Here is a 22381-nt window from a genome sequence, read left to right on the forward strand (position 1 = left end):
GGTGAGGAAGCAGGGGAGGGCGGTCCGGGACCGGGGGTGTTAACAGGCCTGGGTGGTTCAGAGCATTCTCTTGGTGCAGTTCTAGCCCCATGGTAGGTGGTGGGTTTAAAGCTCTCTGTGGGACTCAGAGCAAATCTGTTAAACTCAGAGACCTTCTGACTTGTTGACTTGTAAAGTGGTATTTGGACTGGATGACTTCCAAGTCTCAGTCTGGTGCAACATGCTCTTACTTTGGTTCATTTTATGACTTGGAGAGCATTTAATGTTTACGGTTTTAATTTGCCTTTTTATATTTTGAGATCTTTTCCTAGCTGGTGTCGGAGCAGAATTCTGATGCTCGTATCCATGATACAAGCTAATGACGCTAAATTAGCTTCTGCAGTCATTCGCTGTTCACATGAGTTTGGATAAGGAACTCAAATTACATTTGGTTCGTATTGTGCAAAGCCATATAAAATTGTTCAAACCAGGAAACAGCTGTCTTTCATAAAAGTACAAAGATGCCAATGGTTATAGTTCATTACTGAATGATAGCATTTTTGGATTACTTTTCTAGGAGACATGTGTTCTGGAGTAAAGAAGCAGTCCCCACTTTGGGGGTACAGGTATCAGAGGGTGGCAGCAAAAGGTAAGGGCCCCAGAGATGGGTTCCCAAGGTCACAGCCCGAGACTGCCCCTTGCTAGCCTTGACTCTGGGTACATCACGTAACCTCCCTGAACATTAGCTTCCTCATTTGCAAAATGAGGATAAACCTTGTAGTAACATTGTAAAGATGAAATGAGATGTACATTTAAAGCTGTGCGTTCAGTGCTGGCACATGGGCATGCTCTGTCAGTGTGAATTCGCTGAAGGTGAGACGTTTAGATACACGGCGTTTTCAGTCAAAGGATTTTTTGTATCCTCACATGATGGCATATACTTTGGGGTCCCCAGAATTTCAAATCAGTAATACAAGTGATGGCTGTCATAGCTGATGTTTTATTTCCAGTAGCATCTTTCCCCAGTTGGCGGATGTTTTGTGTCCTTGGTTTCGTTTATTTACTTTCTAGGTATAAGTAGGGGAATTTAGGCAATCATGCACCATTGTCCGCCAAAAGCTATTTTTTGAATTCTCTGGGCAAGAGCATTGCGCTGGCCCTGAAAACAGAGAAAGGGCAGCGGGTGCTACTGGGTAAGCGGACAGTGGGGGGACACCAGAAACGGAAGGCATCACTGCTCTGAGGGATTTGATGATCTGGTTGGAGAGATGGTATCCGGGGCAGGCAGAGTACGCAGGTTTCCTCTGGGGTGACTTATCTGTTTTTACTAGCTCCCATTACTCAGAGCACTGTGTTGGCCCTTTACAAATCTGCACACATACCTACCCAGGAAATCCTCCTGCCGGCCTGAGGCCGGTCTGTTTACCTTGATAACACACCTTTAGTCAGCTGCATTTCCAGATCATTAATACGGGGCTTTGTTGCAAGGCTGCTGCGAATTCCATCTGCCCCCATCCTAATTATGAACACCTCCTTGGCAGCCCTGCTTCTCCGGGCTCAAGGGATCCTGGCTCAGTTTGCTGCGAGGTCTCGATAAAGATCTCTGGAGCCCTTCTGGGGAAAGGAAGGTGAGGAAAAGAGCGGCAGATGCTGTCTTTGTCTGGAACAGTAGCCTTCCTGCCATCACCATTAGAATGTTCTCCACAGTGATGCAGATGAGCCAGTGAGAGCAGAGCCAGTTCTGCTCTGGTTGCACATTTGTTCTTTGATTCCACTGTCTGCAGACCCTTCCCGTCGTCCTCACTACCTGCCCTGCTCCCTGCTTCCTCTACCCCCTCTCTAAGGCGGCCTCATTTTTGAAGGCAAATCTCACTAATGCATGTTTCTCTCTCCTGCAGGGGAGTTGCTGAGTCAGCCCAGACCAGAAGGCGTGGCAGAGATCATTTGCCCCAAGAATGGCAGCGAGCGAGTGAATGTTGCCTTGGTTTACCCACCCACACCGACTGTGATCAGCCCATGTTCCAAGTGAGTTCTGAACCCGCAGCCCCTGTCCCTCACTCCTGAGAACAAAAATCCAGGTTAAAGTACCTTTCCATCAAACCTGGAAAAGCTCCCCCAGGGCAGACCTAGTTATCTGGGCAACAGCAAAACTATGTCTTATACAACAAACTAGGAACTTTCATTTTTTGTTATTTGTGATTTTTTTTTTTTTTTTTTTTTTTACTTTTGCTGATAAAAGAACATTTTAAAACAGCTTTTTTTTTTTAGATATTGTTCACATATTATACAGTTCACTTGTTTAAAGTGTATGATTCATTGTTTTTTAGTATATTTGCAGGTATGTGCAACCAAAAAGAGCAATGTGGTTTTTTTTTTGATGGAGAGTCATAATTCTGTCATTGTAGTATGAAGTGGGCCCTCACTTCAGAAAACAGCGAGGGCTCATTAAATAAGAAAAGCTGGCAGAAAATCTGTAGTAGATCTTTTTTTCTTGTGGGTCTCTGATTCTCTATCAGTCCTCGACAATCAGAAGCTGTATGGTTTTTTTCCCACCTTCCCCAAAATGGACTTAAAGACACAGGATGTACCCGTGTGAACTAACTTTTGGATACAAGGTTAGATTAGCATTAAACTCAGATGATAAACTTAGGTTAAACTCATCTTAGACTGAGATGAAATGCCTTTCTACTGCAGATCTTGAAAAGCAGTAGTCCGTGGTCTTCTGGGTGATATCAACAAAGTATTCATGAAGGAGACTTCCATTTTTCTTCCTAGTTGACCACATAAAATATTTTTTCCATATCTAAGCTTTGTATAGGGATGTTGGAAAGTTCGTATTTGAGAATGGTGACCTGTTACGGCCTCTTGAGAAACTTGCTGTCAGGCTGCATTCCTGAGAGCTTGTGTGATAGGAACTTGTGTCTCCGACCCTACGAGTATCAGCTTTCCTGCCCGTGGTGTGCTGTCTGCAGAGCAAGGGTCTGCTGGGGATTTCTCATTCGTTAGCAGCTGTCCCTTTTCTCCAAACTGGGTGACTCATTAGACAGAACATCCCTAATCCATCTTTGCTGGAAAATGTCACTGAACACCCAAGGGAAATTCTTCTCTCGTGCTCTTCTATTCAGAATGCTTTTTAAGGTTAACTTATCACTAATATATGACCCTATGACATTGTGGAACCTTGAAATGCTTCTTAGGATTACCCAGTAACTAAATATGAACCAGAACATTCCCCTGTCCTGAGCCTACCAAGCATCAGAAATGTTACCATTCTCTGAATAGGTATACACTGGTGCCTTTCTTACACACAGGGTAAGGATAAAGGGATATTATAAGAAACAGGGTCTGGAATGGAGGGAAACAATTGTTCAATAGGCTTTGCATGGGTGTAGATTTTCCTGAGCCAGGAGAGACGGTAACCTATTGTTTTGCCATAGCCACCTGGCATTTAATAGGCAAGATAGAGGTTGGAGTTAAAATATCCATTTGCACGAGAAACCACAGTGGCACTGAGCCAGAGTTATCAGTGTCTTCTCACGGGCTTCTGTTGTACTGCCACAGAAGGACATTTATACCAACCTGCAGAAATGCTATCAGCTCCTCTCTCTTCCAGTTTATCATACCTGAAATGAACAAGCAGCTTTAAAGCCTTGGGTAATCAGAGCCACATGACCTGAGACTTCTAGATGCTGGAGGGGATACCTTTAGGGACTGAACTGCCTTTGACCTAGCTCTGTGAACAGTTTTATTTTGAAATGGATTTTTTATAAAAGGTCTCATACAATGGATGGCAGATTTAGAGGGTAACTCTCAATTCTAAATGAAGGAATATCCTTGAGAACAAAATGGAAACAAACAGGCCCTGCACAGCCCAGTGGAAACTCTAATTTACAAGTGGATGGCAATGTATTGGAAGTGGGAGATTTGGGGATCGACGAGGAAAGCTGTCCCAGGAGGTGGTCGTTAGGTCCAGACAGCTTGGGTCTGAGCCTGAGAGCTTCTGAGAGTTAGACTTAGGGTCTCAGTGGACAGTAGAAATTGGTAGACTGGAGTTATTGCCCTGGTTTTGCAACTCCAGCCCCAGTTAACTTAGGCAAGTCACTAGAGAGTGACCTTCTACTGCTCTCTCCTCCTCTGAAATGCAGGTCGATGGTCAAGATCAGACTTTCTTCATCAGGCATGTGTGTATCAGAATTTCCAGGGCCAGGCACTAGTCTTTTAAGAAAACGAGTCACTCAGATGATCGTCATGTGTGTGCCAGACATTCTGCTCTTTGAGATCCCCTCCAGGGCTCCCAGGCCAGTGAGTCTCATCTTCAGGAGAATTCTTTTTTTTTTTTTTTTTTTTTTTTTTTGCAGTACGCGGGCCTCTCACCGCCATGGCCTCTCCCGTTGCGGAGCACAGGCTCCGGACGCGCAGGCTCAGCGGCCATGGCTCACGGGCCCAGCCGCTCCGCGGCATGTCGGATCTTCCCGGACCGGGGCACGAACCCGCGTCCCCTCCATCGGCAGGCGGACTCTCAACCACTGCGCCACCAGGGAAGCCCCAGGAGAATTCTTAATAATTTTGCCAGGACGATAGGCGGCAACCAGAGCCATCCCAGGAAAACCAGAATAATCACCCTACTCTTACGTCATTGATCTAGATCTTACAGTGGTTTTAAAAAGGCATCCCAGGGGCTTCCCTGGTGGCGCAGTGGTTGCGCGTCCGCCTGCCGATGCAGGGGAACCGGGTTCGCGCCCCGGTCTGGAAGGATCCCACGTGCCGCGGGGCGGCTGGGCCCGTGAGCCATGGCCGCTGGGCCTGCGCGTCCGGAGCCTGTGCTCCGCAACGGGAGAGGCCGCAGCAGAGGGAGGCCCGCATACCACCAAAAAAAAAAAAAAAAAAAAAGGCATCCCAAGCTCTTCTTTGACCAGTTTACTCCTCTCCTTTATAGCTCAAATGAGACTTGTCATTAATGGCCTGCCTTTGACCATGTGTAAAATAATGGTGCTACTATGAGCTTCATAAGGAAAAACCATTGATGACTGTTATTTGGTTGGATCTTCTTAGGAATTCCAAGCTTCTCTATTTCTCATTTTTTAAAATTTCAAGGTGTGTTATTCCCTTACAGACAGAGAATAAAGAGCAAGTAGTGATTTTTTTTTTTTTAAAGTGACTTATTCTCATAATTCACCTGGGATGATGGTGAAGTCTCTACCAGCGTTCCATGGGGAAGAGGTTACATGAACTCAATGAGATGTCTGTCCTGCACCTCGCTCTCCAAGGAGAAACGTATCAACTGAGTGACTTCTTGGTCCCTTGGCTGATTATCAGATAGAAACACGAGTCATTTCCATACTTTGGCAATCCTGGGCTGATTTTCAAGGATATTTGCCTTGGAGATGAGATGAAAATTCATCTAGTAACAGATTTGCTGGGTTGCTTTGAAAAATTCTGACCTCCTTAAGGATATGGATTCTGTCTGATAAACATTTTTTTTAAAGCTTTGGTATACTTTCCTACCATAAAACTTGCCCATTCAGTGATGGTTCATATATTTACAGAGTTGTGCAGCTGTCACCACAATCTCATTTTAGAACATTTTCATTATTCCAAAGAGAAATTTCATGCCCATGCCCACCTGCAGTCACTGTGCCTAATACAATACCTAGTTCCATGCAGAAAATAATTTTTTGTGCCACTTTCAGGAATGGTTTTGCTCCCTGGTGTGTTGGTATCAAACACTTGCTACCCTTGGCCCAGTGCAGTCTGAAGGCAGTGAAGTGACGTGCACCCCTGCTGCCAGCCTCGTTTACTGAACAGTAGAAGGGAAATGGAGTTTCTTGGAGGGAAATCAGCCTCCTTCAGAACTCTACCTACACCTAAAGTATAGGTAGCAATTTTTAACAACACAGACTTCGTTGTTCAGAGCAGTTTTAGGTTCACAGTAAAATCGAGCAGAAGGTACAGAAAGACCCCATCTACCCGCTGCCCTGGCCACACACAGCCTCCCCAACCAGACTGGAACATCTGTCACAGGTGATGAACCTACACTGACACCTAGTTATCACCCGAAGCCCACGCTTTACATTAGGGTTCACACTTGATGTTGTACATTTCATGGGTTTGGACAAATACAGAATGACATGTATCCACCATTACAGTATCTTACACAATATTTTCATTGCCCCCCAAATCCTCTGCACTCCCCCCCTCTTTATCCCTCCCTCCCCTCTTAACCCTTGGCACCCACTGATCTTCCTTTTTAGCTTTATTGGCATGTAATTGACAGATAAGTAAGATATTTAAAGTGTACACTGTGGTAATTTGATATCCGTATGCACTGTGAAAGGATTCCCACCATGTAGTTAATGAACACATCCATCTGTCACGTATTCATCCTTCAGAACTTCTGAGCGGCAGCCTAACTGACCTTTAATATAGACAGGGATACTGAGCCTTGGACTTTAGGGATCATAAAGGGCAAAAGTATATTTTCAGTGGGAAAAGCAAGGCAAAAGTACAACAGAAGGATTTTTTTTAATTAAAAAAAAAAAGTATTTGTGAATTCCTATCTCCATCCTGTTGCTTTACAGGTTGAGACACTTTAAAATTCCAGTTCAGAAAGGAAGTGTGAACTTCTTTGGGCAAATTGCAGCTTGCTGTTTGCCTTTCATTTTTAGATAACTTATGGAATATTTCTTTCTCATTTCCAAAGAGATTTTCCTCCTTTACCAATTAAAATATATATTCTGAAAAACTGCCACTTGACTCAATTTGTCTACTGATTTTCATTTAAAAGACAGCATTCAGCAGGTTAGCTATGAAAATGTTTTACCTTAAGAAATACTGGAGATACATACAGTGTGTGGGGACAAGATGGCAGAGTAGAAGGACGTGAGCTCACCGCCTCTCATGAAAACAACAAAATCACAACTAACTTACTGAACAACTATCAATCAAAAAATGATGGAACCTACCAAAACAGATGTCCTACATCCAAAGACAAAGAAGAAACCACAACAGCACAGTAGGAGCGGTACAATCACGATAAAATCAAATCCCATACCTGCCAGGTGGGCAAACCACAAACTGGGAAATAACTATATCATAGAGGTTCTCCCACAGGAGTGAAAGTTCTGAAGCCCACATCAGGCTCCCCAGCCTGGGGGTCTGGTTTCAGGAGGAGCCGCCCCCAGAGCATCTGGCTTTGAAGGCCAGCGGGATTTGATCACAGGAATTCCACAGGACTGGGGGACACAGAGACTCCAGTCCTGGAGAGTGCACACAGGTCTCATGTGCACTAGGACCCAGCGGAAAAAGCAGTGACCTCACAAGAGCCTGGGCCAAACCTATCTCTGGTATTGGAGGGTCTCCTACTGGTGGGGGGACGACTTTGGCTCACTGTGGGGACAAAGACACTGGTGGCGGTAGTTCTGGGGAGTACTCTTGTGAGGTCACTGCTGCCCTTTTCTCACCAAGACCTGGCCCCAGCCACCAGCCTGTAGGCTGCAGTGCTGGGAGGCCTCAGGTCAGACAAGCATCAGGGTGGGAACACAGCCCCATCCATCAGCAGACAGGCTGCCTCAAGTCTTCCTGAGCCCACAGGTGCCCACTAAACACACCCCTTGACAGGGCCCTGCCCACCAGAGGGACAAGACCCAGCTCCACCCACAAGTGGGCAGAAACTAGTCCCTCCCACCAGGAAGCCTGCACATGCCCCTTAGATCAATCTCATCCACCAGGAGCCAGACAGCAGAAGCCAAGAAGAACTACAACTGTGCAGCCAATGGAATGGAAACCACAATCACAAAAAGTTAGACAAAATGAGCCAGCAGAGGAATACGTCCCAGACGAAGGAACAAGATAAAACCTCAAAAGAACAACTAAGTGAATTGGAGATAGGCAATCTAACTGAAAAAGAATTCAGAGTAATGACAGTAAAGATGATCCAAGATCTTGGAAAAAGAACGGAAGCATAGATCGAGAAGATACAAGAAATGTTTAACAAAGAGCTAGAAGATCTAAATAACAAACAAACATAGATGAACAATACAATAACTGAAATGAAAAATACACTAGAAGGAATCAATAGAATAAATGAGGCAGAAGAACGGATAAGTGAGCTGGAAGACAGAATGGTGGAAATCACTGCTGTGGACAAGAATAAAGAAAAAAGAGTGAAAAGAAATAAGGACAGTCTAAGAGAACTCTGGGACAACATTAAACACACCAACACTCACATTATAGGGGTCCCAGAAGGAGAAGAGAGAGAGAACGGACCTGAAAAAATATCTAAAGAGATAGTAGCTGAAAACTTCCCTAACATGGGAAAGGAAACAGTCACCCAAGTCCAGGAAGCACAGAGTGTCCTAGGCAGCATAAACCCAAGGAGGAACACACAAAGACAGATAGTAATCAAATTGACAAAAATTAAAGACAAAGAGAAAACATTGAAAGCAACAAGGGAAAAGCAACAAAAACATATAAGGGAATTCCCATAGGTAATCAGCTGATTTCTCAGCAGAAACTGCAGGCCAGAAGGGAATGGCATGATATATTTAAAGTGATGAAAGGGAAGAACCTACAACCAGGAATACTCTCTCCAGCAAGGCTCTCATTGAGATTTGACGTAGAAATCAGAGGCTTTACAGAGAAGCAAAAGCTAAGACACAGAGTGTCCTAGGCAGCATAAACCCAAGGAGGAACACACAAAGACACATAGTAATCAAATTGACAAAAATTAAAGACAAAGAGAAAACATTAAAAGCAACAAGGGAAAAGCAACAAAACATAGAAGGGAATTCCCATAGGTAATCAGCTGATTTCTCAGCAGAAACTGCAGGCCAGAAGGGAATGGCATGATATATTTAAAGTGATGAAAGGGAAGAACCTACAACCAGGAATACTCTACCCAGCAAGGCTCTCATTGAGATTTGACGTAGAAATCAGAGGCTTTACAGAGAAGCAAAAGCTAAGAGACTTCAGCACCACCAGATCAGCTTTGCAACAAATGCTAAAGGAACTTCTCTAAGTGGAAAAGAAAAGGCCACAACTAGAAACAAGAAAATTACAAATGGAAAAGCTCACTGGTAAAGGCAAACATTACAGTAAAGGTAGCAAATCATCCACACACAAAATGATATGAAAACCAGCAGTCGTGAAAAGAAGAGAACACAAATGCAGGATATTGGAAATGCATTTGAAATTAAAAGACCAGCAACTTAAAACAATCCTGTTTTTATATAGATTGCTGTATTAAAACCTCATAGTAACCACAAACCAAAAATCTACAATAGATGCACACACAAAAAAGAATAAGGAATCCAAACACAACAGTAAAGTTAGTCATCATATCACAAGAGAACAAAAGAGGAAAGGAAGAAAAAAGACCTACAAAAACAAACCCAAAACAATTAATAAAATGGCCGTAACAACCTACATATCAATAATTGCCTTAAACGTAAACAGACTAAATGCTCCAACCAAAAGACATGGACTGGCTGAATGGATACAAAAGCAAGACCTGTATATATGCTGTCTACAAGCAACCCACTTCAGATCTAGGGACACATACAGACTGAAAGTGAGGGGAATGAAAAAGGCAAATGGAAATCAAAAGAAAGCTGGAGTAGCAATGCTCATATCAGAAAAAATAGACTTTAAAATAAAAACTGTTCCAAGAGACAAAGAAGGACACCACATAATGATGAAGGGATCAATCCAAGAAGAAGATATAACAATTGTAAATATAAACGCATGCAACATAGGAGCACCTCAATATATAAGGCAAATACTAACAGCCATAAAAGGAGAAATCAACAGTAACACAATAATAGTGGCAGATTTTAACACACCACTTTCATCAATGGACAGATCATCCAGACAGAAAATCAGTAAGGAAACACAGGCCTTAAATGACACATTAGACCAGAGAGACTTACTGATATTTATATCCATCCAAATGCAGCAGAATACACATTCTTTTCCAGTGCACATGGAACATTCTTGAGGATTGATCATATGCTGGGCCACAAATCAAGCCTCTGTAAATTTAAGAAAACTGAAATCATATCAAGCATCTTTTCCAAACACAATGAGGTTAGAAATCAACTACAAGGAAAAACCTGTAAAAAACACAAATACGTGGAGGCTAAACAATATGATACCAAACAACCAATGGATCACTGAAGAAATCAAAGACAAAATCAAAAAAATACCTAGAGACAAATGACAACAAAAGCAAGACAATGCAAAACCTATGGGACACAGCAAAAGCAGTTCTAAGAGGGAAGTTTATTGCAATACAATCTTACTCAATCTCAGAATCCTACAATCTTACAATCTCAGAAAACAAGAAAAATCTCAAACAACCTAACCTTACACCTAAGGCAGCCAGAGAAAGAACAAACAAAACCCAAAGTTAGCAGAAGGAAAGAAATCATAAAAATCAGAGCAGAAATAAATGAAATGGAGATGAAGAAAACAATTGAGGGGCTTCCCTGGTGGCGCAGTGGTTGAGAACCTGCCTGCCAATGCAGGGGACACAGGTTCGAGCCCTGGTCTGGGAAGATCCCACATGCCGCGGAGCAACTGGGCCCGTGAGCCACAATTATTAAAAAGTGTAAAAAAAAAACAAAACCAGTGAAACTAAAAGCTGGTTCTTTGAAAAGATAAAATTGATAAACCTAAACAAAACTGATAAGAAAACAGGGGAGAGGAACTCAAATCAATAAAATTAGAAATGAAAAAGGAGACGTTACAACTGACACCACAGAAATACAAAGGATCATAAGAGACTACTACAGGCAACTATATGCCAGTAAAATGGACAACCTGGAAGAAATGGACAAATTCTTAGATACAATCTCCCAAGACTGAACCAGGAAGAAATGGAAAATATGAACAGAGCAATCACAAGTACTGAAATTGAAACTGTGATTGAAAAACTCCCAACAAACAGTCCAGGACCTGATGGCCTCACAGATGAATTCTATCAAACATTTAGAGAAGAGTTAACACTTATCCTTCCAAAACTCTTCCAAAAACTTGCAGAGGAAGGAACACTCCCAAACTCATTCTATGAGGCCATTATCACCCTGATACCAAAGCCAGATAAAGATACCACAAAAAAAGAGAAAATTACAGGCCAATATCACTGATGAACATAGATGCAAAAATCCTCAACAAAACACTAGCAAACTGAATCCAACAATGCATTAAAAGGATCATATACCATGATCGATATACCATGATACTACATAGAAAATCCTAAAGATGCTACCAGAAAACTACTGGAGCTCATCAATGAATTTGGTAAAGCTGCATGATACAAAATTAATATACAGAAATCTCTTGCATTCCTATACACTAACAACAAAAGATCAGAAAGAGAAGGGAAAAATCCTCATGAATTAGAACAAAAAATTTTACAAACTGTATGGAAACACAAACGGACCCAAATAGCCAAAGCAATCCTGAGAAAGAAAAACGGAGCTGGAGGAATCAGTTCCCTGACTTCAGATTATACTACAAAGCTACAGTAATCAAAACAGTATGGTACTGGTGCTGAAACAGAAATATAGATCAATGGAACAGGATAGAAAGCCCAGAAATAAAACCACACACCTATGGTCAGTTAATCTACGACAAAAGAGACAAGACCACACAATGCAGAAAAGACAGTCTCTTCAATAAGTGGTGCTGGGAAAACTGGACAGCTACATGTAAAAGAATGAAATTAAAACATTCTCTAACACCATACATAAAAATAAACCCAAAATGGATTAAAGACCTAAACGTAAGGCTGGATACTATAAAACTCTTTAGAGGAAAACATAGGAAGAACACTCTTTGACATAAATCGCAGCAATATCTTTTTGGATCCACCTCCTAGAGTAATGAAAATAAAAATAAACAAATGGAACCTAATTAAACTTAAATGCTTTATCACAGCAAAGGAAACCATAAGCAAAACTCAAAGAAACCCCACAGAATGGGAGAAAATATTTGCAAACGATGTGACCAACAAGGGATTAATCTCCAAAATTTACAAACAACTCGTGGCTCAATATCAAAAAAAAAAAAAAAACCCAACAACCCAATCAAAAAATGGGCAGAAGACCTAAACTGACATTTCTTCAAAGAAGACATACAGATGACCAAGAGGCACATGAAAAGATGCTCAATATCACTAATTATTAAAGAAGTGCACATCAAAACTATAATGAGATTATCACCTCACACCAGTCAGAATAGAGCCATCATCAAAAAGTCTATGAACAATAAATGCTGGAGAAGGTGTGGAGAAAAGGGAACCCTCCTGCACTGTTGGTAGGAATGTAAATTGGTACAGCCACTATGGACAACAGTAGGAAGGTTCCTTAAAAAACTAAAAATAGAGCTACCATATGACCCAGCAATCCCACTCCTGGGCATATACCCAGAGAAAACCATGCTTTGAAAGGATACGTGCACCACAATGTTGCAGTGCTGTATTCTATAGCCAAGCCATGGAAGCAAACTAAATGTCCATCAACAGATGATTGAATAAAGAAGATGTGGTACATATATACAATGGAATATTACTGAGCCATTAAAAAGAATGAAATAATGCCATTTGCAGCAACATGGAGGGACCTGGAGTTTATCATATTAAGTGAAGTCAGACAAAGACAAATACATGATATCGCTTATATGTGGAATCTTTCAAAAATGATACAAATGAACTTATTTACAAAACAAACAGACTCACAGACATAGAAACCAAACTTATGGTTACCAAAGGGGAAAGGTAGGTGGGTGGGAGGGATAAATTGGGAGACTGGGATCGACATATACACGCTACTAAATTTAAAATAGATAACCAACAAGGACCTACTGTATAGCACAGGGAACTCTATTCAATACTCTCTATTGGTTGAAAGGATACGTGCACCACAATGTTGCAGTGCTGTATTCTATAGCCAAGCCATGGAAGCAAACTAAATGTCCATCAACAGATGATTGAATAAAGAAGATGTGGTACATATATACAATGGAATATTACTGAGCCATTAAAAAGAATGAAATAATGCCATTTGCAGCAACATGGAGGGACCTGGAGTTTATCGTATTAAGTGAAGTCAGACAAAGGCAAATACATGATATCGCTTATATGTGGAATCTTTAAAAAATGATACAAATGAACTTATTTACAAAACAAACAGACTCACAGACACAGAAACCAAACTTATGGTTACCAAAGGCGAAAGGTAGGTGGGTGGGAGGGATAAATTGGGAGACTGGGATCGACATATACACGCTACTATATTTAAAATAGATAACCAACAAGGACCTACTGTATAGCACAGGGAACTCTATTCAATACTCTCTATTGGCCTATATGGGGAAAGAATCTAAAACAGAGTGGATATATGCATATGTATAACAGTTTCACTTTGCTGTACTCCTGAAACTAACCCAACACTGTAAATCACCTATAGTCCAAAATAAAAAATTTTTTAAAAGATACTGGAATGCAACTTACACTTCCATGTGGCTTCTTAATGGACTGGTCCTTGAACATGCAGGAAATAGAAAAGTATCATTTTTATTTTCTGGAAGTTGCCATTTCTTTTGTGGTGCTACCCTATCTGTCTGTGGAGTGGTGGAACCGAAGAAGGAAGAAAATTCTGATTTTGGCAGGTCATGTGTAACAGAATTAGAAAAAATGGGCTGGTTTGAAAATTGCTGGGCAAAGCTTTCTCCTTTCCAGAAAGTATTACCGATAATAAAGGACAAGGCTCACACTGCGTTTCAAACTTGGATTATTGCGTATATACTATAGCCTTCCAATTCAAGTAAGATTCCAGCTGCTTACTGTTTGCAAGTATTCTCAAACCCATAGTGATTACTTTGCATAGGAATTTTGGCAGTTACATTGTTATGACATAAGGATATTTAAGACCAATTAAGCCTTTTGTAAAAAAGTAGGATGAAGAGTCTGTGGCCTTTACCTCACCAAATAAATAGGCAAAGTATGTTTAACTGCACCCAGATTCATACGGACTTGATTAAAAAACCTTTTTTTTAAGGAATGGATGAATTTGGCTTAATCACAATGGAGGATTTTTCACTGATCTCAGAAGTGTAAAACATGAAGGGTGGGGATGGGATGGGATTTCAGAAGGAAAGGAGGCTTAAATGTGGAGGTTGCCTGTGGGGTGTATCACACTGATTTGCGTTGATTTGTTGTATTCTTTGTAAGGAGTAAGACAGCTCCTTGCCTTGTTGCTTTCACAACTGGGAGGAATAGTGTTTCTTTGATTATCTAGTCTCCCATCAGCCACATTGATACTGGAATTTGTTCCCTCTCTGCTTAGGTATCTCCATACTTTCTTGGACAATTAAGTGGAAAAGATAGTGCTTCTTTCCCTTATGCCATCATTTTTACTGTACCCAATCTGTGACTTTAGGAGCACCAATTTTTAAGGGTAAGTCTCTGGGAAGCAGAGAGGGTTTCTTAAATAGCTAAGAGCCTCGTAAGGACTTGGAGAGTTTAGGAAAAAAGGGGGGAGGCTGGGCTTGGGACGAAGAGATTCCATACAGCAGGACATTTTAAGATTACAAATCTTTTACTTATCCAGAATCAAGACATACTGGAGAATTAAAAATAAGAAAACTGCTCAATTCTTTTGCCTAATTTACTATAATGCATATATCAGTCACCTTAGATCCTTCTTGGAAAAAAGAAGTCATTTTAAAAAACTCATTCTAATGTAATGCAAGAATATAACATCAGGAAAAGCTCAAGCTGATTAACACAGCAAACCATTTTTTTTTTTTAATCCTGAGTTTCCCACTTTGTAGCTAATCGACTATTTATCGGCTGCGTTGGGTCTTTGTTGCTCCGCGCAGGCTTTTCTCTGGTTGTGGCGAGCGGTGCCTACTCTTCGTTGTGGTGCGCGGGCTTCTCATTGCAGTGGCTTCTCTCGTTGCGGAGCACAGGCTCTAGGTGCACGGGCTTCAGTAGTTGCAGCAAATGGGCTCAATAGTTGTGTCTTGTGGGCTCTAGAACACAGGCTCAGTAGTTGTGGTACAAGGGCTTAGTTGCTCCACGGCATGTGGGATCTTCCCAGACCCGGGATCGAACCCGTGTCCCCTGCATTGGCAGGCGGATTCTTAACCACTGCGCCACCAGGGAAGTCCCAGCAAACAGCTTTTTAAAAGCAGTGTTGGTATTTATTTTCTCAAGGCAGTTCGACAGGCTCTGGAGTTATGCCCTCTGAGTTTGAATCCGGCGATGTGTTAGTGCTGTGACAGGTGCAGATCACAGCAGCACTATCTCCTGATCTCGTTCTGTGCATTCAGAGACCGTTGCAGGGGAAGCATTTAGCATTATTCCTTACACAGATTAAGTAGCGCTCAATAAATCCAGTTGCTGTTATTTCTACCAGAAATATTAGTATGTACACCATGCATAACATATAAAGGTAATAACAGAAAACAAAATTTCAAACTCCAAATATAGATGCTAGAGTAAAATCCACTCACTGACTTACCTAGGACTGTTTTGCTTATTAATTGAGGTACCGGCGCAAGGCAGGTAAACGTGTGTGCTGAGTAGGCAGGAGAGCACGCTGGCTCACCTTCCCCTCCAGCACCACGAAGGGGTCAAGGTGCAGTACATGCAGATCTGTTTATGAGGCCACCTGCAGCTACTTGGTAAACGTCAGTGTCCTAAACCTGTCCTCCTGGGATAAAGCGGAGACGAGGGGGATCATTCCTTTCATATTGTAGATGCCAGTGCCCACGTGCCTGGACAAACCCCGTAGAGTGTGGGAATGGAAGACTGGAGATACAGTGAGGTCAACAACTCAGGAAACGACTGCCAGGGAAAAGACAGTTTATTACAGTTCCTTCGGGGAGGGGCACGCTGTGCCCTGGGGCGGGGGCGGGGCTGCGTGGGGAAGCACCTGTGGGCCAGGAGGCGAGGGGAGGCAGTGGGGGAGGGGCCTGTGCTGGAGTCTCTGCGGGAAGGTACGGGCAAGGCAGGGGAGCACATGTAGGATGGGCCGGTTTGGGTAGTTTCCGCGGGCTCTGGGGCACAACGACAGTCCCGAGTTGTCTGGAGCCTGGCCCTGCTGTGATGAGGGCAGGTGGGGAGTGGCCTGGAGTGTGAGAGCCTGATAAACGGGGTGGTTAGGGGTGTGGACTCGGGTTCGCTGGTTTGCATGACGTGTGGGCACTAACTGGCTGACCCTGGGAGGGGCAGTCTCTCCACAGTGGGCGAGGCCGCAGAGGTCAAAGCATCAGAGGACAGAAAAGACCCGCTTAACGTCAATACAACAGGGTGTGGCTTCACTGTCAGCCTGAGCTTCTAAACACGCTGAATGCGTTTGCTGCGTCCCAGGAAGAACAGGCTCCGTAACCTGAGGGGATTCTGGGGCGAGCCCCCCAGCGGACCCCTCCCTGCAGCTGCGGGCCTGTTTCCATCGTCCCGCCCGGCAGCTCCCTTGCACGTGCCGTGGCTCCACAGCGCACATCTCGTCCCCCGTGCCCACAAGCTCTTCACTGCGGTGCCTCCTCCGTCTCCGGGGACGGCACCGCTTTGCGCCATCTGCCCGGCTGCGGGTCTGTCCGCTCAGCCCTTCCCGTTCCCTCTAACCACGCGCAGTCAGCCTCCCACTGCGACCTGCTACCCCACCTCATCGTGTGTCTTGAATGAGTGAGTCTGGCCGTGGAACTTTCTCTTCGGCCCGTGCTTTCCTGTAGGTCCTCCTGTCTCTGCCAAGATCCCTGTGATTGAGTCTCAACTGGCCTCCTCCTCGCTAGTCTTTTTGTCCTTGAAACCAACTGATTTTTCAACATCAGACCCCATCAATTTTCTGTTGAAAAGCCTTGAATGGCTTCCTGGTGATTAGAGTGCAAGTGCAAAATCCCGGGCATGACACACAAGGCTTCCCAAGCAGACCCCAGCCACCCTCTGCCTTGTGACACTCCCTGACTCTGGAGGGTTGGTCACACCTGATCTCTGGCCGGCTCTCGGTCCACAGCTAGCTGCCACCCCTTCTCTCCTACCTGATGAAGGCCCATCGTCCCTAAGACTCAGGACATGTGCCACCTCCTCTGAGAAGCCACCCCCAGTCCTTCTAACTGTACTCAGACACTCTTTCCTTCACATCTCCTTAATACTTCTCATCCACCCCCTTACAGAAATGATCTCAGAGTAGCTTGGCTGTTTTTGCCTGTGACTTTTTCATCACATCTTATTCCGTATTCATTCAGCAGATCTTTGTTGAGTATTTGCCCTCTACGAGGCATTGTGCCAACTGTTGAGGGTACAGAAATAATAGAGATCTGCAAGAAACTAATAGCCTCCTTCGGGAGAATGGGAACCAGAGACACAACCAGAGAAACTTGCGAATGTCTAATTCCAATTAAAATGTGATACCTGCAGCGACAAGTGTATCGACCAAGTCCTGTGGACACAAGAGAAGAAAGAACTCTGCCAGACAGTCAGGAAAAGCTCCAGGAAGTAGCATCTGAGGTGGATCTTGACAGATGAGGGCGAGTTTATTGAGATGGAAGAGCAGGGAGAGGTGGGGAGGGTTGGTGATTCGATGGCTCTTCTCTTTCCCTAAGCGCCCACACAAGAAAAATGATATCCATGTGGAAAAATGCTCAAACCAGTTTTCCTTTTTCTCCCCTGAACACTGGCATATTCCCTCTAGGTGCCCTTGATTACGTATCCTTGTGTTTCTCAGTCTTACTAGTGGCTCAGGGGAGCAGACAGCCAGACACAACTGCCTGCATTTCTCAAGGTTTGTTAGATTCAGTGAGAAAAGCGTAACGCAGCACCTCCCCACCATGAAGCTGGAACTTGCTTCACCAGAGTTAACTGCTTAGTTGGGATGAGTGTTCACACGGCCATCCCCTTTACACTTAGATTTATGATTACTTGAGTCTGAGGCAGTTTTCAAAACCTTCTCTACTGGAAAGTGTACTCTATTAATAGGCCTTCCAAAAGTCCATATGCCTCAGTGCCATAGAAATGCGAAACTACCCCTAGGGCCCCAAATATTCCAGCCTTGCTTTTAGCTGTCAAGCATACTTCGGAGTCAAATAACCCTCTTTAAAGGCCTGGCCCTGCTGCTCACTGGTGTGTGCCCATGGGGAAGTTATTTAACCTCTTGGAACCTTAGCTTCTTTCTTGGTGAATGCAGAGCTTACCTAATAGAGTGTTATGAGTTTAGGATTAATCAAATAATGCAACATGGTGAATGATGTGATTCCTAGTGTATAGTAAGTACTTAGTAAATGGAAGGTGCCTATTTTTGGTGATGTTATTAATATTATGCTCAGCCAATTCTTATGTGGGCTAGAGAGATGTCTTAGGTAGGTACTGAATTATCAGTTTCCAAAAAATCAGGCAGCATTAAGACAGATGCGGGGTGGTGGATGGGAGAAGCAGGTAATAACCCCTTTATGTCTTTGTATGTTTTATTAAATGTTGTCAAAACACTTTTAAAAATCACGTCATGTGTCATTATAGGAAAGCTAAAATAAGGGATGGGAGCATTTGACATGTTTTCGTCTAACCATTTTGTCTGAATTGAATGCCACTTGGTTTAATTGGTTGATGATACAGCAGTTTCTTCATTTTATTTTCATCCAACTCCAGCTTTTAGTTTGGCAGTCTTTAAGTAAAATCTGCTTTTTAGTCCAGATAGACACTCATTCTCACTTCTTAGTACTGATATATATTCCTACTTGTAGAGGGTTATTTAGTGTGTCTATGTGTGTTTCCTGAAAGGAAGCAGTGCTGTGTTTAGAGTTCAGGATTCTTAATCAGAAATCTAGTTAAGCTGTGAAATTACAATGGAATAGGTAGTTATAGCTAATTCGTCTAGTTTCCTCTTTATGTCTGATCTTAATGTCATAAACAGAAATGTTTGACTAGGTTTCTAGTAAAAAGCCTCTTTCCTTTGTAGGAACATTGGTTGCCTGCATTTACAATTTTATACGGAGCTCTAGAAGTAGACATGAAAATCAGTGGTGCAAAAAATAAAAAGGACAGTATGACTTGCTCTTCTTATCATTGAGAATATCGTTCCCTATTTCCTTTGTTCATTTCTGTGCTTTCTTCTCATCTACCCACATAGGAAGAACGTTGGTGAAAAGCACAGAAACCAGTGACTTTTATGGCTGTGGAATTTCCATGGAGAAAAGAGCATCAGAACGCACCTGGACCATCTTTTGTACCCGGCAAACCCTCCACACTCCCTGGCGTGTTCTGTGAATTTGAGTGCATGTGTGTTCAGGGTGCTTTCAGGGAGGAAGCACACCTAGCCTGTAGACAAGGTGGGGAGAGGTGGGGTGGGGGAGGGGGGAAGGATGGGAGAGAATGTGGAGCAAATGTTTTACAACCTGAACCTCAGAACTGTGATCCTCCAAGGAGAGCGCTACTTGAAGAAAAAAAAAAAAAAAAAAAAAAAAAAAAGTCGAATGGCTTCTCAGGGATTTTGTTTTCTGTGCACATATAAGCCATAATTCCAGTACAGGTGGCAGTATTTAGAGCACTCAGATTTCATTTCTGTTAAATGTGAAAGAGGGATCGACTGACCATTCATTACTGTTCCGTAACTAGTGTAAAATATGTATATGTTTATCTTTATTTTTATAATATGCAAATACATTTAAATTTATACAGTTTGAAGCTTCTAGAGTTAGTTAACACTGGGTGCAATATTCTGATGAGAACTGTGCCAAGATGGGGCTGATTTCTTACTTTAGCATAGGACCTTTTGTTTATTCTTTAATTCTTTGCAGATTAAAAAAAAGATACCTATCTCTCTGCCCATGGATTAAGGGTTGGTTCATAGAGTTTGAAGATAATCAGCAAGAACTTTAAACATGCATTTCAGGTCAGGCAGTGTCCGTCCTTTTAAATAAAGGTCCCTGCCTGTAAACTGTTGGGCCGGGTAGGAGGATTTTTCCTTTTCGGGTAGGAGGATTTTTCCTTTTCTTTGCCCCCACGTATCACTAGTGCTGGGCAGAGTCTTCCTTGCTCCAGGCTTTGTGATGACTGTGAGATGTTACTGGGTGATAGGCTGATGGAGGCCTGGGGGTTAAGCTTCTTCAGGGGATGGGGATTAAGGGATCCACAAATCCAAGGAAAAGCAGAGTCTTGCAATAGCTTCAGATAATCAGGAGTCAGTTCTAAAGCATGTAAAGACTCTGCTAATAAGTCCTTTCTTTTCTGCCCCCAGAACAGAGTCTGTGAAAGCACTCTGAAAGCCCTCCACATCTGGTGTCAGACCGTAAGATAGTGAGTTGCCTAACTGGAGAGCATAAGCCCACATTGGTTATTTTATAAATACAGAGCCTCTGATTGGATGGTCTACTGCCAAGAACTAGTAAAACCCTGGTTTTAAAATCTCCACGAGGTAAAACTTAAAAAGCCAACCAACCAAACTGCTCTCTCTTCTCCTCCTCATCGGGGCCAAACAGCATCTGCTGCGATAGTAACACATTCTTTGAAGAGTGTGCCTGACTCTGTTTACATCTGCCTCCTATGCGTGTTGACTGAAAATGTGTAAAACTGTTTCTCACCCGTTTAAGGCAAGGAAAGTGAGTCAGCTGGTATTCTTTTACTTCTTCTATAAAGTATTGACTCTTGGAATGCCACAGTATACGACGTCTCCACATATTTTTGAAAGAAGTAACAAAGGAGCAAGCGGCTGCATTGTGAAAAATCGCGAATCAATTTTTGTAGATTATTTTGTGTCCCAGGAGTTAATAAAGTTAACTCCAGAACCTCAGTTAAGCAAGTATGACTTCTTATAATCATAAAATCAAATGGGATCAGACTAGTTCTGCATTTTAATACTTGAATATGACACCTCAAATTTGCATTTTCTTTTGGAACAGTCATGAGATTCACCTTGTTAATCCTTTTGTCACAGTTCTCCTGGGCGTGTGTGCATACGTGTGTGTGTGTAAGTGTAAACTGAATGGTAACATTTAATTGCTTTATGGACCACTGAATTGTTGGGCATAAAAGTTTTTTCAGTCGGCACAGACAGTTCCTGAACTGTCAAATTAACCGACTTTGACCAGGAAAAGACTTGTAAATGACTTCAGGCTAACTCCCCAGGGGACCATATTAAATGGAAAAAAAAAGCTCCTTTGGGTGACATACCCTGCAAAGTATGTGCTCTTGTCATGAACACAGATGCCCACATTCTTAATATCTTATTTTTGGACAAGTGATGTTTTGTGCTGTCATCTGAACCCTAGAGAAGCAGTATAAGAAGAAATTTTGGTGTCACATGTATTTTAGCAAAAAGGTCATCATGATAGAGGGTCATGTGACCAAAAGCAGCTCCAGAAAACCTTGAGAACTTGCTTCACAGTCGGGGGAGGGTTGGAGATACAGAAAACATTCTGCTCTATAGGAATTTTCTTCATTTATGCAGGAAATTCCATTTTCTCTTTCAACACCTGGGAGACTCAGCCGGGGAGGCTGACAGGCAATTCATAAGCACAAGGGGAATCTTTTCCAACCAAGTCGTCCCTGCCTCGCAAACAAAAGCCCTCCAAGTTTGTTATGGTTTCTATTCCTGCATCTTGTGGTATCAAAACCACTTCCTGGAATTGTAAAAGCGCTGCCAGAATAAATGTTTTTCCCTCTTCCAAGAAAAAAACGACAGTGCTCATATTTGACACTTGTGCACTGGACTCTTTTGAATGAATAAAATGGAAAGGGTTTGGTGTCATTCCTGATGAGGTGTGTGTTCTTTTTCACGCCACAGTTTGTGAATTGTAATTGTGGTTTCCTATTTAATTGTCATAACCAGGCAGAAATTAAAAAAAAAAGTTTAATAAAAACACAAAGAAATGGTTAAGCAGTTGTATTTCCAGAGTTGAGTTATTTCTGTCTGTTTTTGTTTCAGTTTTATCAGGAACTCACTACGTTCCGTTTTTAGTTCTGAAGGCACTTTTGAGCCACAGGAGGTGGATGGTGGCAGCTCCGGTTGTGGACTGAGCTCCCAGGAAGGAAACAAATGAATCTGTTTCATACTCTGCCTCCACCTTCAGGCTGGAGAGTCAGGTCTTGAATATCGACCGTCTCTTAAATCAGAACCTTTTTTCAGCGATTTGTGTTCCTATCAAAGCTTATAAAATTATGATTGGTTTGCAAGTTCCCTCCTCCTGGCCTTTCTTTGCCCCGGGGGAGGGGTGGGGTCTGTATTTGCTGGCTGAAGAGGCTGACCCTTGGGTACTGGGTCAGAGACTTCTATCCCCCCCCCAACCCTTTCTGTTCGTTCATTTGTTTGTTTGTTGTTGTTTCTAAAGGACTGCTGAGATAAGGATAAGGAAAGGAAAAGCATGTGGCTGCTTCTTGCAGAAGTAACAGCCTCTGGGGAAGGACCTG

The 22381-nt window shown here is 42.8% G+C and overlaps 1 protein-coding gene across 5 annotated transcripts in view; it reads left to right on the forward strand.

Annotated features, from left to right (window-relative positions):
* The window catches only part of MFHAS1 (multifunctional ROCO family signaling regulator 1), a 122545-nt gene extending 100807 nt beyond the window's left edge, over nt 1-21738 (forward strand). Inside the window, exons 2-5 of one of the 5 annotated variants that reach the window (XR_003677515.2) lie at nt 557-628; nt 1878-2004; nt 14325-14435; nt 19107-21738. Coding sequence is in view for 3 of the 5 variants with exons in the window: in XM_028481275.2 (XP_028337076.1) it covers nt 557-628; nt 1878-2004; nt 19107-19140 (233 nt within the window). In the remaining 2 variants the exon portion in view is untranslated. Of the gene's footprint in view, nt 1-556; nt 629-1877; nt 2009-14324; nt 14436-19106 lie in introns of those variants that run through there. The other 4 variants (XM_028481275.2, XM_024131405.3, XR_003677516.2 and 1 more) reach the window with 4 other exon arrangements.
* Nucleotides 21739-22381: the final 643 nt, after the last annotated feature.

Source organism: Physeter macrocephalus, chromosome 20 (assembly GCF_002837175.3).
Source record: "Physeter macrocephalus isolate SW-GA chromosome 20, ASM283717v5, whole genome shotgun sequence".
Lineage (NCBI taxonomy): Eukaryota > Metazoa > Chordata > Mammalia > Artiodactyla > Physeteridae > Physeter > Physeter macrocephalus.